Source organism: Carcharhinus amblyrhynchos, chromosome 10, assembly GCF_965287045.1.
Source record: "Carcharhinus amblyrhynchos chromosome 10, sCarAmb.v2.hapA, whole genome shotgun sequence".
Lineage (NCBI taxonomy): Eukaryota > Metazoa > Chordata > Chondrichthyes > Carcharhiniformes > Carcharhinidae > Carcharhinus > Carcharhinus amblyrhynchos.
Window position 1 is genome coordinate 2956138 of NC_137333.1, and position 19278 is coordinate 2975415.

The 19278-nt window shown below is 42.6% G+C and overlaps 1 protein-coding gene across 1 annotated transcript in view; it reads left to right on the top strand.

The window, feature by feature from the left end:
• LOC145349518 (serine/threonine-protein kinase 24) overlaps window positions 1-19278 on the top strand; it is a 42887-nt gene that overhangs the window by 1199 nt on the left and 22410 nt on the right. The window contains exon 3 of the mRNA XM_080198066.1: window positions 14583-14813. Coding sequence (XP_080054192.1) covers window positions 14583-14813 — 231 coding nt within the window. The remainder of the gene's footprint in view (window positions 1-14582; window positions 14814-19278) is intronic.

Below are 19278 nucleotides of genomic sequence, written 5' to 3' on the forward strand. Positions count from 1 at the left end.
ATTTTGCGAAGAAGAGTCATTTTGGACTGAAGACAAAATACTGCGGATGCTGGAATCTGAAACAAAAACAGGAAATGCTGAAAAGTCTCAGCAGGTCTGACAACATCTATGGAGTTGATCATCCAGACTTGACATTGGTTCTATTCTCTCTCCACAAATGCAGTCAGACCTGCTGAGATTTTCCAGCATTTTTTGTTCTTGAGTTATTTTGGACTCTTTTTCTCTCCAAGGCTGTGTTTTTCTGGCACTTTGTTTTTTATTTCATATCTCCAACTTCTGCAGTCTTTTGTTTTTATTGTGTTGCCATTCTGTGGACTCTGTCCTGATGAACGCAGGTTTCAAAACTTTGACAGCCTGTCCCCTCTCTCTCACCATTACTCAGATTGTGTGACAAATGACCGCTGTTGCATAGTAAAACCTTGCAAAAAAGCTTCACCAGTACCTTAACAAGCCACACGTTAACATCAGTCCATGTTAGGACATGTGACCAAAAGTTTGGTTGAAGAGGTTGGTTTTGAAAAGTGCTTTAAAGGAGGAGTGAGCAGAGAGACTTGGAGAGCTTTCAGGGAGTTGAAGGCACGGCCACCAATGGTGGAGCAAAGAAAATTGGGGATGTGCAAGAGACCAAAATTGGTGCAGCCTTATAATGTTTCCACGCTATTACTCCAGACTATTCCGCATTATTTGCACCTTAAACTGTTTATCAAATGCATTTAATGTAGAAAACTGTCCCAAGCCACTTCACAGGAGTGTTAATCAGACAAAGTTTGACACCTAAGTCACATGAAAAGACCAATAACCAAAAGCTCGCTCAGATACAATTAAAAGTACATTTTAAAGGAAGTAATGCGCTAGGTTACGGAGAGATTTGCAAATACAAATGAGAATTTTAAAATACCAATGCTAGGTTCAAGCTTGCTGCTTAAACTTATTGTAAAATTAAATTCAGATTTATAGTTTTTTAAGGTAAAATGTTAAAAATGGAAACGATATTTCAGAAATGTTATTTATTCAAGAAGCCTGGCTTTAGATCATGCTCATTCATGTGTCTCTATATCATCCAGATCTTTTTTGTTTGATCATTCTATCTCTTTAGAATACAAGAGCGGGGATGTATTTCTGAGGTTGTGTCAGCCTCTGGTCTTATGGAGTATTGTGAGCTGTTTTGGGCCCCCTATCTAAGGAAGGTTGTGCAGGCCTTGGAAAGGGTCCAGAGGAAGTTCACAAGTATGATCCCTGGAGTGAAGAGCTTGTTGTATGAGGAGTGGTTGAGGACTCTGTCTGTACTCGTTGGAGTTCAGAAGGGTGAGGGGGGGAATCTTATTGAAACTGACAGGATACTGCAAGGCCTGGATAGAGTGGACGTGGAGAGGATGTTTCCACTAGTTGGAAAGACTAGAACCAGAGGGCAGAACCTTAGGCTAGAGGGACAATCCTTTAAACAGAGATGAGGAAGAATTTCTTCAGCCAGAGAGTGGTGAATCTGTGTAACTCTTTGCTGCAGAAGGTTGTGGAGGTCAGATCATTGAGCATCTTTAAGACAGAGATAGGTTCTTGATTGATAAGGGGATCGGAGGTTATGGGGAAAAGGCAGGAGAATGGGGATGAGAACAATATGAGCATTGATTAAATGACAGAGCAGACTCAATGGGCCGAGTGGTCTAATTCTGCTCCCATGTTTTATGGTGCTCCCTCGATCGGTTTCTTGTTTTCTATCCTCTGTAGACTTCAATCCATCCAAACCTCTGCCGGCCATATCCTAACTTGCATCATGTCCTGTCCACCAGCTTCCCCTGTGTTCACTGACCCCAAGTAGCTCCCAGTCCAGCAAAGACTGCAATTTAAAATTCTCAGACTTTTTTTCAAGTCCTGCATTACCTTGTCCCCCCACATCTCTGCACTGCTCCCAATCTGGACTCTCACATATCCCTGATTTTTGCCAGCACCACCATTAGCAGCCATCCTTCAGCTGTCTGGGTCCCAAGTTCTGAGGTTCTCTCCTTCTCCCTCTCTTTACTCCTTCTAGATGGTCCTGAAAATCATCCTCTTTGAGCACGATTTTGGCCACCTGTCCTAAGGGCTCGAATGTCATGGTCAGTGGTGAGATGACAGTGACCTCTAAGAAAGCTGGCACTAAGATCCAGCGATCCCTGCTGTGTGGATTTCTCCTTTCTAAATATTGCATTAAAAATAGCACAAAGTTAAGGGGGTTTTCAGGCATCCAGCATCCACGGGTAATCAGCCAATCACATAGAACGATTTGCACGGGCTATAAACGAAGGGATAAAATGCACCAATTATCTTTAATTTTTCACCAAATTTTACAGAAAACAGAATAAATGATTGTAACATACACAGAGTACTAAGGTAGAAGCTGGAGTATCACAGCAAACTTGAAAACAAATTATTTTTTAAAATGTACATTTTTATCATTGTGGCGAAGTTTGATAATCCATAAATATAAAATTAGTTTTTTAGTGCCAGAAAGGTTTATCAGGAGTTATGGACTTATTTCATTGTCGTCACTGTTGTAAAGTCCATGCCAATTTCTTTTTTGGGGCATTACATTGAATGCCCCTCTGAAGTGTCTTTAGAGGGGCTATGTAAATGCAAGTTGTATAGAGTAATTCTGGATGGTGAGGTTTCATACGATCGCTATAGTGCAAAAGGCAGTCACTGGGTTCATTGACTGTGCACTGCCCCTCCAGAAGGGCTCTCAACTTTGCCCTATACTTGTAACCCCCACACATTGACCATGGCCAGTCCACACAACATTTTTGGACACTGAGGAGCAGTTTAGCATGGCCACTACACCATCCGCACATCTTTGGACTGTGGGAGGAAAGCAGAGCACCTGGAGGAAACTCACATGGGGAGAATGTGCAAACTCCGCACAGTCACCTGCTTCAAAGAGTCAGCATAGGTGTGGTGGGATGAATGCTACTTGCATTACATGATGTTGAGCACTAAGTTTTAACTATATAAATAGAATATGTGATGCTGGACAGCTCTGAAGCTTTTTTAGCCAAAATATGTAAAAAGAAGCATTTTCTGTCTTGTGGCTGTTATTCACTGACTAGTTTCAATTTCCTGTACTGTGACGTCGTGCTTGATATCTGAAGATTGTTTGAAGGTGTGCAACTTAGATGATGGGGGCCACTTGGCAAATTGCTGTTTGGACTGGCTGTAGCTTGCAAATTGCTGTTTGTAATTTCTACTGCATGCTGTTCTGTCAGTTTCTGCTCTAAATTAATTTAAGAAGCGCTATGCTGAAAATAGCTGCAAATTGCTTGCTTTATAAGCAGCGTTTCCTCAACCATTTGGTCTGCAGCATTTGTATACTATTTGTATAATGCAAAGTTGTAGAGAATGGACTGGTGTTAGACTGCCAAAAGTCCCAACTAGTTTGCATATCCCATTTTAGAATGTCCATCAATTCAAATTTGGCTTGACAGGTCACTTATTCACCAACAACTTGCATTTACGTAGTGCCTGTTAATGTCACAAAACATCAATGTAGATTAAAACAATGAGTGTTCAGCAGGTCTGGAAATGTTTGTAGAGAGAGAGAAGATTAGTGTTTCAGGAGGGTGACCCTTCATCAGAACTGGCAAACATTGGAGATTTGGTGGTTTGAATAAGGGGTGGCTGGGACAAGGACAATTAGAAGATCTCTTATTGGAGCGAGGCAGGAGGGATTGAATGACAGATGAGATGGCCTTCTGGGGCCAAAGGGTAGTGGTGATGGGACAAGAAAAGATGCGTGTAGAGCAGAAATCTGGCTCTGTACTCGGAGTTTAGAAGGATGGCGGGGGATGGAATCTTATTGAAACTTACAGGATACTGCGAGGCCGGGATAGAGTGGACGTAGAAAGGATGTTTCCACTCATAGGAAAAACTAGTACCAGAAGGCACAATCTCAGCTGAAGGGATGACCCTTTAAAACAGAGATGAGGAGGAATTTCTTCAGCCAGAGAGTGGTGAATCTGTGGAACTCGTTGCCGCAGAAGGCTGTGGAGGCCAGGTCGTTGAGTGTCTTTTAGACAGATAGGTCCCTGATTAATCAGGGGTTAAGGGGTAAAGGCAGGAGAATGGGGATGAGAAAAATATCAGCAGTGATTGAATGGCAGAGCAGACTCGATGGGCCTAATTCTGCTCCTGTGTCTTACGGTCTAAATCTTCTGAATGAAAGCGACAGTAAGAGAAAATCCGAAAGGGCATAGTAGATTAATTTGACCTTGTGGTGATAGTACAGCATTCTGAATGACTTGAGACCAGCAGATCTTAATGTTATGATGAAGTATTGAATCTTTTCCTCCTACTGATAATTATATACTTGACTGCAGCTGAATTCATTCTCAACCTCTTCCCCATTTTTTTTTAGCTATACTGAAAAATTTCTTCTATTCTTCATTCATTTTGTTATTGATGCGGGACATGCCGAGGGTGGTGATGTGATACAGCCTTCTGGATTCTTGAGCTGTTGTGGCAACACACATGCATGATGTAGTGTGGAGCTATCGTTAGTGATGATTGACATTCCAACTTTCTTTCCAAGGTCTGGTTGACGGGGAATCATTCCTCCGTCTGCCATTGGTGTGTGTTGGAAGCATTTGCAGCTTGATACCCAACTTGCTCAACCATGTTATGAAGACTGCCTTCTTTATCTGGGGTGGAACTTTAAGCTGGAGCTTCTGGATCAGAGGCAGAAGCACTACCACTGCCTCCCAAGCAAATACAGTAAGGCAAAAACCAGAAGAACTAAGTACAAATGGGCAGCATGGTGGCACAATGATTAGCCCTGCTGCCTTACAGTACCAGGGACCTGGGTTCAATTCCCATCTTGGCTCACTGTCTGTGTGGAGTTTGCACATTCTCCCCATGTCTGCGTGGGTTTCCTCTGGGTGCTCCAGTTTCCTCCACAGTTCAAAAGATGTGCTGGTTAGATGGATTGGCCATGTTAAATTCTCCCTCAGTGTCCCAACATGTATAGGTGAGGGGAATTAGTGGGGTAAATATGTGGGGTTATGGGAAAAAGGCCTAGGTAAGATGCTCTGAGAGTTGGTGCAGAATTGATGGGCCGAATAACCTCCATCTGCACTGCAGGGAATCTATGATTCCAAGAACAGCGTTCCCTTGGAGAACCCCATCAGATTGTGGTGGTCGAGGGAGCCAGGGCAACCTTGCCTCCCACTTTGTAAACAGCACAAGCTGCTGTGTAGTAAGATTAAATATCCTGACAGAATGCGTCTTTAAAGATGTGAGGGTTAGGTGGATTGGCCATGCTAAATTGCCCCTTAGTGTCAGGTGGGCTAGCTAGGGTAAATGCATAGGGTTATGGGTATAGGGCCTGGGTGGGATTGTGGTCAGTGCAGACTTGATGGGCTGAATGGCCTCCTTCTGCACTGTAAGATTCTATGAAATTGAGTTGCAGCTTGTTCTAGAGTGAATAGTATTTAATTATTACGCTGAGTTTAAATTTATTGCTGCACACCTAAAAGAAAGAAATTGGCTACAGTCACGACCCAAACTGGGACACTGATGTGAATGGAGGGAAGGGTTGGAGCTGACGTTGGAATGAAGGCACTGGGCAGTGGAAATTGAAAGCGCAGTTTCCTCAAGCCAAATTCGATGGATTCTAGAAATCTGAAATGCAAAGAGAAAATTCTGGAAACACTCTGGATCAGACAGCATCTGAGAAGAGCAGTGTTTCAGGGCATTGACCTTCCATCAGAACTGGAGAATGTGACAGGCTTTTTGCAAATACAGTGGCAGGGGAGATGGGAGCAGAGAGTGATTTGGCAGGAGACAGGAGAGATTAAATGACAAAGTATAATGGTGCAAAGGAATAAAGGATAAAGTAATGGGAAAAATAAGATGGGCGTAGAGGAGGTGTAAATGGGAAGAATAGAATTATCATCAGCAATTAACTTCCAAGGATGAGAATAAAATGCAAAAACAAAGTGAGTCTAGGTTATTGTAATTTTTGACCTCAGTGTCGAGTCCATAAGGTTATGAAGTGCTTTTCCTCACGCTCGGGTTGAGTTTTGTTGGAACAGTGTGGGGTGCTGAGAATAGAGTGGGTGTGGGGCAGAGAATTTAAATGAGGTGAACTTCATCAGTTTGAGTCTTGCTGAATGGACAGAGACTTGGGATTTTTGACTAGTAAAGAGGTTTATAAATTTGCTTGACACCAATGGCCAATCACATGACATTCTGAGAAGCTAGAGATTTTTCAGCTTTTGCTTTTAGTTCAGCATGGCTAAAATCAAACTCCACATTTTATTTATAACATGTTCCTTAAGAGTTTCATTGCTTCCAGAGCAAAATTCTAATGGCTGCAGGAATAAATCGTAGAATCGCCCAGCATAGAAAGAGGCAATAACTCATCGTAACAGTGCTGGTTCTTCCAGTGAGTAATCCTGTTAATTCCACTCCCCTGCTCATTTCTCATTGCCCTGCAAATGTTCTCCTTCAAGTATTTGTCTAATTCCATTTTGAATATTGCAAATCAATTTGCTCCCACTACCCATCATAAGCTCAAATATTTCCAACCTCTACTGTCCAGATCCAGATGTTATGCTCCATCCCTACCATACTTAGGTAACCTTTGGTTCTGAGTCTCTTACTGCATTGAACTGTTTCTGGTTGGTGAATGAGTCCTTGGCCTTGTCTATTCTAGTTAACCCTGAGTACTGTTCAGTGATCTTGTGCTTTTTCTGACTTCCATTCCCAACCTATCCAATTGCCCCATTAATATCAGGCCTTCACCCCTGTGAATCCAGCGCTCAAGAACACTCTTCCTCAGCTGCTTCCACTCCTCTCGGGAGCTTCAAGAGCATCCTCAAAAGCTTACTGCATTATCTTGGCCTTTGAATGCTTTCCGTTGTTTCTGCTGCCAGGTTACCTCAGTGCTCCTTCAACCTGGAACAGTCACAATTTTTTTTGCCCTATCCGTTGGCATCTGTGCCTTCAACTGTCTGGGCTCCCAGCTCTAGAATACCCTCTCTGATTCTTCCCCTCTCTTCCTTTGCGATGTTCCTTAAAACCTAATTCTTTAAGCTTATTGCTTTTGGCCCTGATGTCCCCTTCCATGACCTGGTGATCAGTTTTGTTTGATAAGGCTTCTGCAAAGCACCTTGAAATGTTTCACTTTGCTAATGGTGGGATGTGAATGCAAATTGTTCATGTTGTATCCACCTCTGAAGTACCTTGGGATGTCTCGTGTGAAAGATGCTATAAAAGTGTTAGTTGTTGGGAACAGAATTTCAAAATACTGATTTGATTTTACTATTAGTGAATAGCTCCTGGGAATAGGAGCAGAAAGCAATTTGAAAATTTCAAAATCTGCCTATATTATTAATTCAATTTTGGCTGTAATGTGGGCGTGATTAATGCCATCTTTTGCTCGATTGTTGGTGCAATTGGTTGTATTTAATTTCAATTTCTGCCCAGCTCATAGTTCCATTTCCCACCTCCCATCCCATTCCCCCCCCCCCCCAAAGTTCACCTTTTCCCAATTCCCCCCTCAATAAACCACTGTTTTCCTTAAGACTGAAACTCAGCACTGCAAACTTAACAGCAGTAGCCCTTAGAAAATGGGAGGAGAGAGCGAAGGGGAAGGTGGCACAATGGTTAGCATTGCTGCCTCACAGCTCCAGGCACCCAGGTTCGATTCTGGCCTTAAGCGATTGCCTGTGTGGAGCTTGCACGTTCTCCCCGTGTCTGCGTGAGTTTCCTCTGGGTGCTCTGGTTTTCTCCCACATCCAAAGATGTGTAGGTTAGGTGGGTTGACCACGCTAAATTATCCCTTAGTGTCCAAAGATGTGTAAGTTTGATGGATTAATCATGGTAAATGTGCAGGGTTACGGGGCAAGGTGTGGAGAGGGCCTGGGTGAGATATTCTGTCAGTGTCAGTGCAGACTCAATGGGCCAAATGGCTTGTTCTGCATTGTAAAGTTTCTGTGGGAGATGCAGAGCTTTCGGGAGGGAAATACAGGGTTTAGGATACAGGATTTAGGGTCTAGGCAGCACCACCACCAGTGGTAGAGTTATTTAAATCAGGGACGTGTGGGAGGTCAGAATTGGAGGAGCACAGATATCTCCGAGTTTAGGACTGGAGAAGATTACAGATGGTGAGACCCGAGACCATGGAGGAATTTGAAATCACGATGAGAATTTTTAATTCAAGGCACTGTTCAAAGAGAAGCCAGTGTGGATCAGTCAGCAGGTGATGGGTGAATGGAATTTGGTACACATTGGGATGGGGGTAGCAGAGTGATGGATGAGTTCCAGTTTATTGAGGGTGAAAATGAAAGAGCAAACATTATCTGTGAATGAAGGGGGAAGTTGTATGTTGTGCATTTGTGAGCAAAGGGGAAGAAGAAATTCAGTGGCAGCAGGAGTGGGAGAGAAGGGATGAAAAAATCTAGCTACTCTTCTGAGAGGGAAGGAGGAGAACATTAAGTAGAGCCTCCGGGTGCACTGCAGGGTCAACATTGGTATCTAAATGGAATTGTACAACACAGGAAGAGACCTTTCGGCCCTGTGCAGACTCTTTCAAAGATCTATCCAATTAGTCCCACTCTTTCCCTATAGCCCTGCAAATGTTTCTTTTCCCAATGTTAATCCAGCTCCATTTTGAAAGTTACTATTTAATCTGTTTCTACTGCCCATTCAGACAGTGCATAACCAGATCACAGTTCCCTTGTGTAAAACATTCTCCTTATCTCCCATCTCGTGTCCTCTAGTCACTGATTCTGATGGCGAAAGAAGCAGTTTCTTCTTATTCACTTTATGAAAACCCTTCATGATTTTGAACAGCTCTGTTAAATCTCCCACTAACCTTCTCTGTGCTCTTAAAGAGAACATGCCCAGCCTTTCCAAACAAAGGAAGGCCCTCGTCCCCTGATATCAATCTATTAAATGGCTTCTGCAGGCTCTCAAGTTTTGATATCTTGGGGTCCTTTTAAAATTCCAATCAGACTTTTTACTTAGAAGTGATTTGATTTGATTTATTATTGTCACATGTAGTAACATAAGTGAAAAGTATTGTATTTTGCACACTATACAGACAAAACATACCATCCATAGAGAAGGAAACGAGAGATTGCAAAATGTAGTGTTACAGTTATAGCTAGGGTGTAGAGAAAGATCAACTTAACACAAAGTAAGTCCATTCAAAAGTCTGACAGCAGCAGGGAAGAAGCTGTTCTTGAGTCGGTTAGTATGTGCCCTCAGACTTTTGTATCTTTTTCCCTGAAGGAAGAAGGTGGAAGGGAGAATGTCCGGGGTGCGTGGGGTCCTCAATTATGCTGGTTGCTTTGCCGAGGCAACGGGAAGTGTAGACAGAGTCAATGGATGGGAGGCTGGTTTGCGTAATGGATTGGGCTACATTCACAACCTTTTGTAGTTCCTTGCAGTCTTGGGCAGAGCAGGAGCCATACCAAGCTGTGATACAACCAGAAATAATGCTTTCTGTGGTGCATCTGTAAAAATTGATGAGAGTTGTAGCTGACATGCCAAATTTCCTTAGTCTTCTGAGAAAGTAGAGATGTTGGTGGACTTTCTTAACTATAGTATCGCCATGGGAGGACCAGGACAGGCTGTTGGTGATCTGGACACCTAAAAAATGGAAGCTCTCGACCCTGGTATTATGTGGGTCACTGGTAGTCACACCAGGAGAAAATGCACATTTATTTCCATCAGTGTGTGCAAGTGCTTGGGCTGGGGGATAGGTTCCTAAATAAAATTGGTTCTTTCAATTTTTAGTCTGATTAGTGTTGCTTGTATTATTTCTCAATGTTCAGATTTCTTTGCTGTTGAAACCAAGGTTCCCCTTGCAATTTTATAGCTGGGCTTGTAAGATTAAGATTACACTCTGCTGGTGTATTGCAGTTGGACTATGCCAGTTTTGCAGTTGGATCAGGAAGAGAAGATCCTTTGCATGTTGGATAGTCTGCAAAGTTTGCAAAAGTTAGTCAATTGTATCTAAAATATAAACCAAAATCTATCCAGCTACAGTGTCTCAAAGCCACCAACCATGAGTTTTTGCTGGATTTTACACCTTGCAGGTTCTTGGGTTGGGTTAGTGTGGGAAAAGGCAGAGTTGCAAAGCTGATAATTAGTCAATGCACCTTGCACCAATGCAGCACGTAGCTCAACAAGCCGAGTAAGTCATTTTCTTCATCAAATAAAAGCTCTTGCATGGCAGCTATCTGGATTTGGGATATTATCTCTGCATTAGATTTTTAAAAATAAAGTACCCCTGATTGTCCAATGCAAGGGGGCATTTTTCAGTTTTAGGCATTCACTCAGCAAACAGTTGCATCTTTGACAGTTTTAGCATGACGATGCTAAAGTCTCAGCGCTGAATTGCAATGAAACTTCAAAATGTCGGCATACTTTTAAAGATTAGCTCATTCCCATGAAATACAATTACTTGTAGGAGCAATGTGTTGCAAAGAGAGGAAGGTAAAAACATTTGAGCTTGACGCCTACTTGATTTATATTGTGCGTTCAATCTTCGTATTTGCAGTTACCATGGTGCAGTTCAATAAGAGTACTAGCACTCTCTCAACTATTCAAAACTAAACAAATCCTTTCTGTCGCAGCTACAAAAGCAGTAGCGTTCGGACAGCAATGTGGAGATCAGAAATACCTCAGCAATGACCAGAAATTGATGCATTTATAGTCTGGCGCAGTGTCCATCTGTATTTATGTACAGTTCTGGGAATGAGTGGCCTCAGTTACGAGGACAGATTGGAGATATCGAGGCGATTCTCCTTAGAGAAGGGAAGGTTGAGAGGAAATTCGATAGAGGCGATCAGAGATATGAGGGGCCTGGACAGAGTAGATGGGGAGAAACATTCCTTTGAAGGCAGGGTCAAAAACCAAAGGATACCAATTTAAGGTGAGTGGCAAAAGAGCAAATGTCAACGCAAGTAGAAATCTTTATAAGCCAGCTAGTGGTTAAATCTGGAATGCACTGTCTGAGAGTGGCGTGCAGGCAGATTCAGTTATGCCTTTGAATGGGAATTGGGTAGACTCCTGAAGAGAAAGCAATTGCAGGACTGCAGGGAACAGAAGGGGAGCTTGGGACTAACTGGATTGTTCTTGCAGGGAGCCAGCGCAGTCACAGGCTAAGTGGCCTCCTGTACTGTAACCATTCTATAATTATATAAATAGCTGGGTGTGACATCACCAATTACTGCATTGCTTTTGCATCAAGTTTCTATCTGTCCAAGTCTGAAAACTTTTCGATATCTTTGGGGGTATAAGATGTGATTAGAATCTTTCATTGAGATAATCCTGCCAGTTTTTGGGTACCTACTGACACAACATAAGGACTGACAATTAGAATTCGATTGCTATCGAGCAAAGCGATTTTGATTATTTCACACACTATTCATGGTAACGTGGAGTAGGACTAAAAATAGGATCTTCTACTGTCCTGTTTGCAGCAGGAAGAGGATCTCGGTCCATTGATTAAGTTAAGTGAGGTAAATATAGATTAGTCACTAATGCGTACAGTAGCAGTTTCACGAGTTCTTTACCCAGAGAGTGGTTAGAATGTGGAGCTCACTACAACAATATGGTTGCAGCGAAGCGGGTAAATTCATTAGCGGGAAAGCTAGATAAGTGCATGAAGGAGAAAGAAAAAGAATGATATTCTGACAGGGTGAAATGAAGAGGAGTGGGGGGAGACCCTCATAGAGCCTAAACACCAGTTAGGGCAGGTTGGACCCATTTCTGTGCTGTAAATGTGACACAATATATAGATAGACAGATCAGTCCTGAAATTTCCTAGTATTGTTACAAAGCTTGTTTAGAGTATTGGTATTGATACCAGTATGTTGTTACAAAAGTCCTACTTTAAAGCCAGCTTTAATATTCTCCCAACACAATCTCTGTAGCTCAATAAACAAGCCTAAAGTACAGTCCACTTTTGGAAGGACAGACCTGATAATTGTATTGCAGAGTGCTTTACAGTTCAAATGAACTCATGAAAATGCCACATCCACTTTACTGTAATTCCAGCAGCAACACTGCTTCCGACATCATGGGGCATCAGCTTTTTACCATTTATATAGATGATCTGGAGGAGGGAACCGAGTGTAGGGTGTCGAAATTTGCTGATGACACCAAGATTGGGGGAACGGCAAATTGTGCGGAGGGTGTGGAGAGTCTACAGAAGGATCTAGATAGGCTGGGCGAATGGGCCAGGAAATGGCAAATGGAATTTAATGTTGGCAAGTGCGAGGTGGTCCACTTTGGTAGGAAGAATGGTAGGAAGGACTGTTACTTACGGGGCGAAAAACTGCAGCAGGCGACGGTGCAGAGGGACCTCGGGGTCCTTGTGCATGAGTCGCAAAAACCCAGCTTGCAGGTGCAGCAGGTGGTCAGGAAGGCGAATGGGATGCTGGCCTTCATAGCGAGGGGGATTGAATATAAAAGTAGGGAGGTCTTGCTGCAGCTGTATAGGGCATTGGTGAGGCCGCAGCTGGAGTACTGTGTGCAGTTTTGGGCGCCGCACCTGCGCAAAGATATCTTGGCATTGGAGGGAGTGCAGAGGAGGTTTACTAGGCTGATACCGGAGTTGAGGGGGTTGAGCTATGAGGAGAGGCTGAATAAACTGGGCTTGTACTTGTTAGAGTTTAGAAGAATGAGGGGAGATCTCATTGAGACGTATAAGATGATGAATGGGATGGATAGGATAGAGGTGGAGAGACTCTTCCCGCTCAAAAAAGACAGTAGGACTAGGGGGCACAGCCTCAAGATAAAAGGGGGGCGGTTTAGAACGGAGTTGAGGAGGAACTTCTTCACTCAAAGGGTGGTGAATCTCTGGAATTCTCTGCCCGTTGAAGTGGTGGAGGCTGCCTCGCTAAATATTTTTAAGACGCGGGTTGATGGGTTTTTGATAAGAGAGGGGATTAAGGGTTATGGGGAGAGGGCGGGAAAGTGGAACTGAGCAGCGACAGATCAGCCATGATCTTATTGAATGGCGGGGCAGGCTCGAAGGGCTAGATGGCCTACTCCTGCTCCTATTTCTTATGTTCTTATGATCCATTTGCTGAAATTCTGCCCTTCAAGCATTGTTGACACTTGCTTCCCAGCCAATATCTGTACATTTTGATATTAGCTCTTTTTTTGTGTTCCTCCTGTCTTGCGTGTTCATAGCATCACAAGCTGAAAACCTCTCATTTGAAATAATTACTTGGTATAATTTTAAAAAATAATTAATCTACCATTACTGCATGTTGATGATATGCCTGTGAGTGAGGCAAGGAAACATGTAATTAGGAAGGAATTGCCGTTTCGGTAGGTAAAGCGTTGTCCGGAGAGGCTGCCTCAGCATTCAATTGGAGAACGTACACCAACAGTAATTAAAATAGCATTTTTAACATAGTAAAACATCACTAGGTCCTTCATAGGCCCTTTGACAGCACAGGCCAATGCTTTCAAAACAAAACCCAATACTGAATCGCGTCATAGATAAAGGTGACCAAAAGCTTGACCAAGGATGTAGGTTTTAAACAGAGTCTCGAAGGCAGAGGAGCCAAGGGAGAAAATTCCGGCGCTAATGGCACAAAAGTATGGCTCTCAATGGTAGAACAAGGAAATCCAGTGATGCACCAGAGGCCAAAATTGGGGGAGTGAAGAGATCTTGGATTTTGGGAGGTTACAGAGATGGAGAGAGATGAGACCAGAGAGAGATTTAAAAATGAGGATGAGAATTTCCAAATTCGGATGTTCCCAGATCCGGTGTCAGTGTTGGTCAGAGAATGAGGGATGGTGGATGAACAAGATTTGGGACAAGCTAAGATATGGGCAGTGGCATTTTGAATGAGTTCACAGTTGTGGAAGATGGGAGATTAGTGGGAAGTATCGAGGGAAGAGTTAGCTATTCTAAGACAAACATGTAATTATCAGGCCTTACCAGCAACACCTGAAATACACATCTCCTGATGTCTGACCGTGGTGCTGCAAAGATATTGTGTTCTGGGAAAATAAAAACCAATAAGTTCTGTCAATAAAAGATGAGAAGCTGATGTATATTACTATCTACATTAACAGTTGTGCTGAGCAAATAAGTTTGTTTTCAGACCTGTATTTTTATTTTCATCAAAAATATTCTGGGTAAAGGTTGTGATCTCAGATTCCTCTCTGGAGACCGGAGCTCAGAATCCAGGCTAACATACCCATTCAGTACTGAGAGAGTGCTGCACTGTCAAGTGCTGACTGTGAGGCCCCATCTTCGTGCTCAGAAAGTTCAATGGCACCATTTGAACAGGAGCAAAGGAATTCTTCCTGATATCCTGGTCCATTTCTGCCCCTTAACCAGCGTCACTAAAAGCATCTGATCATTAATCTCATTGCCATTTCTGGGAGCTTGCTGTGCACAAATTGGCTGCCACATTTTCTATGTTACAACAATGAACACGCTTCAAAGGTACTTTATTGGCTGTAGAATGATTTGGGGGCATTTGCATTTATAAAAGATGCGATTTAAAAATAAATCTTTATGGAGTTTAGCTCAAGTTTCACTGTAATTCTAACATTTCTTTTTATTTTTTTCTTAGAATTTGAAAGCAGATCCAGAAGAATTGTTTACCAAGTTGGAGAAGATCGGAAAGGGCTCTTTTGGTGAAGTTTTCAAAGGAATAGACAACCGGACTCAGAAAATTGTGGCCATAAAAAATATTGACCTTGAAGAAGCTGAAGATGAAATTGAAGATATTCAACAGGAAATAACTGTCCTAAGTCAGTGTGATAGTCCGTATGTTACAAAATACTATGGATCCTATCTGAAGGTGAGGCTCCTCATTTTGCTTGTTTTTGGGGAATGGAATATGCTGAGGTAAAATAAAGGTATGGTGGTTGGCCTTGGGTATCAATTGTATTTAAATGTTCTGGTGTGTTTTTAATATGGGTTTAGTCCAAATCCATTTCAAGATGACATGAGAGCTCTCCATGACTTTTCTGTAGTTTTAATTCACCAGAACTCTTGGCATTTAATTCTGCTGGTGATTGGTAATATTCCAAGCTGATTTGGAGTACGTGATACAGGAAGGAAAACTTAATTTGTTAGAATTTGAACTGGTACACATGAACATTATTGAGCTTTTTCTTACAGTCCTTTGGTGCTTGAAGTTATGGTGATCATTTTCTGCTGAAATAGTAAGGTGTGGTGTTAAAGCGCCCTGAATCAGACTCTGACTACTTGCTCGTTACATCAGAGGATTGATCCAGCGGTCTGATCTAAAGAGGCAGAGCAAGAAGAAAAGGGGACATGTCCTCTCTCTGTCTGACCACTAAAAGCAGCCCTGTTGTTGGACTCTATATGGTGCACCTTAAGTGCTCTTACTTTGGCTTCTCTCTCTCTTTCAGTAGCTAATTATTGGAGGGGCTGATTGTTACTGAACCACTTGCTTAAGCCTGAACCAAATATTGGCAATCTGCTCAAGATGCTATTTAAGGAACTCCTTACTGTGTACTTCTTTGCTTACCCTTCTACTGGCATCCTTTCTCCCTCCTGCTCTGGCCTCCTTACTGCTACTGTTTTAAGTTCCTCTAGTTCTAATAGTGGGTGCGTTATAGCCCCAACTACAGGTTCAGTAATACCAGTTTAACCATCACTGTCCATTCTCAGTCCATGTCTAATCTCTGCTTTTCACAAAAAAAACTCTGGACCCGTTTTCAAATTTGGCTTCCAGAATTCTGGATTTCCCTCATCATGGTGGCACAGTGGTCAGCACTGCTGCCTCACAGCTCCAGGGACCTGGGTTCGATTCCCAGCTTGGGTTGCTGTCTGTGTGGAGTTTGCATGTTCTCCTCTTGTCTGCATGGGTTTTCTCCGAGTGCTCCAGTTTTCTCCCATAGAGGAAAGATGTGCAGATTAGGTGCATTGACCATGCTAAATTGCCCCTTAGTGTTCCAAGATGTGTAGGTTAGAGAAATTAACAAGGTAAATATGTGGGGTGATGGGAATAGGGCCTAGGTGGGATTGTCGTCACTGCAGACTTGATGGGCCAAATGACCTCTTTCTGCACTGTAGGCTTTCTATGATTCTATCAAGGTTGTGCCTTTGACTTCTACACTAAGACTCAGCTGCTGTGTCTCTGATCTGCCCAGTTTTTTTTAACTTTTAAGTAACTTGATTAGCTTGCAGCTCACCCCTGTCTCCTGCTGTTCCCAGTTGAGCTGGTTACTGGCCTCCCGGTTCTACAGGTTTTTTCAGCTTCCTATTCTTCCTATTCAACCTTCTCCAAACTTGACTGTCTCTTGGATAAGCCTTCAGCTTCCCTCTGTGCCTCTCTTGGCATTCTCCAAAGTGTCCACTGAGAAACTCGACCCTGTTTCCTTACAAGCAGCGATATCAGGTGCCCATCCTATTCTTTCGCCAACCTTCCTGCACAGCATGCCTGTTGTGGATTAACCTTGCCAATTTCCTCTCCAACCAATCTCAACTCCCTCGTCCACAGCCCTCCATTCACCAAAACATTTCTCCATTTGGTGGTCTGTTCAACTGCAGTCTCACTTCTACTGTTGATGTCCTAGTCTCAATTGAATCTATTATTCTCTCTCACCCAGGCTATTCCCCTGGAACATCCCCCATCCACACACTCTTAATTTGAAGGAGTGCAGACTTGAACAGATATTGCAGAAAACTGGTTTAATTGTCACCACGAAATCTAGTTCGTCCAGATAAAGCTTTATTGTGTCCTGCCCTCTTGTCTAGCAAAACTACTTGCTATTCCAAGAATGCTCAATAGCTTTTCTTTAATGCAGTCTGCTTCCTTAAACCGCTCTCCCCCTATCTTCAATAGCCTGATCTTCAACAGCAAGTCTTTCATGCAAATGCTATTGATGACAGGACAAATGGATTTTTTTGCTAAGAGTCCAACTTGACAAAGAAGTTGTTCTGGATGAATAGGTAGAGGTAGGAATGACATTTCTATTTGTGGGGGTGATCAAGGCAGAGTTGTTTAATGCAAGATATTCACTGATAAATCCAATTCAGATAAAACTTCTTTACGCAGAGAGCAGTGAGAATGTGGAACTCACTACCACAGGGCTGAGGCCAGAAAACAAAGATGCATTTAAGCAGAAGCTAGGGAGAAAGAAGTGGAAACATGTGCTGGATAGGCTGAGAGGTAGGATGGATGGAGGCTCGTGTGGAGCAGAAACACCAGCATAGACCAGTTGGGTTTGCTGTGTTGTAAGTACAATGTAATAGTACTTAAAATATGTTGCACATTTCATTATCTGAAAGCACTTGCACAGCTGTAAATTATATTTGAAATGTAATTACTGCTTGGAAGTGATGACTGTGGGTAGTTCACTCATAGCAGGGTTACACAAAAACAGCTTAATGACCAATTAACCTGTTTTGTTGTCATTGGCTGAGGGGTGAGTCACTGAGCTGTTAGGGTGCAGAAGGAAGCCATTTGGCATATCGTGTTTGCACCAGCTCTCAAAGATGAATATGGCTCATTGCCATTCCCCTGACTTTTCCCTGTACCCCTGCACATTGTTTCTATTCAAGGAATCATCTAATTCCCCTTTGAATATCTCAATTGAACCTGCCTCCACCACACTTTCACCTTAACCACTTGTGTGGAGAGGTTTTTTCTTGCATCACGTTTGCTTTTGCGAATCACCTTAAACCTGTACTTTCTCGTTTTTGATTCTTTTACGAGTGGGAACAGTTTCTCTATCCAACCCCGCCATTATTTTGAATATCTCTATGAAACCTCCTCTCAGTTGTCTTCTCACCAAGAAAAAGGTCCCAATCTCTCCAAACTATTCTTGTAACTGAAGTTTTTCATCCCTGGAACCATTCTTGTCAACCTCTTCTGCACTCTCTCCAATGCTTGATATAGTGTGTACGGTTCTTGGCAACATAATACTCCAAAAGAGATCTTACTGCTCTTCAAAAAAATGTAATGGGATCTTTTATATCCATTTGAAGAGGCAGGCAGGAAGTTAGCTTAACATCTCATCCAAAAAAACAGTAACTTCAACAGTACAATATTCTTTCATTTTCAAATTCCTATAGGGTTGAGACGGTAGATGTAGGAAGGGTGCCTCCCCTGACTTTGGGGGAGGGGGATGTTCGAGAATGAGGGACACAGTTTCAGAATAGAGGTAGGTCATTTAGGATTGAAATAGAAAGGAATTTCTTTACTCAGACAGTGGTGAATCTTGTGAATCCTCTACCCTAGGGCTGTAGAAGCTCAGTAATTGAGTGTGCTCCAGGCAAAGATAGGCAGATTTTTGGATATTAACAGATATCAAGCAATATGGGGATAGTGTGGGAAAATGGCATCAAGGTAGAAGATGAACCATTATCAAATTGAATGGCAGAGTAGGCGCAAGGGGCCATATGGCCTCTGTTGCTATTTCCTGTGTTCCTATCACAGTGTGCCAAATTTATTATTTAAATAACATTTGCACATATATTTCAGCCAAGAATGTGTTTCGCAAATACACTTTGCCCAGTTACATTCTTTTAGTTAATTATCTTGTTATTTATGTTTTGGGGAGGTTGGGCGGGAGGGGGGGAAGAAGGGAGCAGGGAAGTATATAAAATATCACAGCCCATGTTTATGATTCTGTAAGTTGAAACATCCCAGAACAACAAGTGCAGCAAATCAAGACAGCTGGCTATTCCAGGTGAAATCAATTTTTAAAAAAAGGAGAAAGACTTGAGTTTTCGTTGTATTTTGCACAACCTAAGGACATCCAAAATGTTTTACATCCATTAAAATACTTTCAAAATTTAGTCAAGATTGTAAAGTTGAAAATGTAGCAGCCAATTTGTATGCAGTAAGCTCCTGGAATCAGAGCATCTGTTATTTGAGGGATAAACGTATTGGTCAGGGAGAACTACTTCAAAATAATGGTCGTGGGATCTTTCATATCTTGAGAGCGCAGGGGAGGCCTTGGTTTGGCATCTCATTTGAAAGCTGATACCTTCAATAATGTAGCACTCCCAACAGTATTGGCACTGGAGATACTAGCTTGGACTTCTCTGCTATTTATCTGAATTGGGACTTGAACCCACAACCATGGGATTCGGGGGCAAGAATGCTGAGCCACAGCTGTAACCATCCTTTTTGCAGTTTGGGAAGCAAGACAGTGTCCAAAGTATGACTGGCATTTTACTTGGATACCTTGTTCCAAAGCTCAGACACTTGAAACCGACTGAATATAGTTTAGTCAACTAAGCAGAAATCAGTGGAAATAAAATTGAGAGCTCGTGCTACCTGCCAT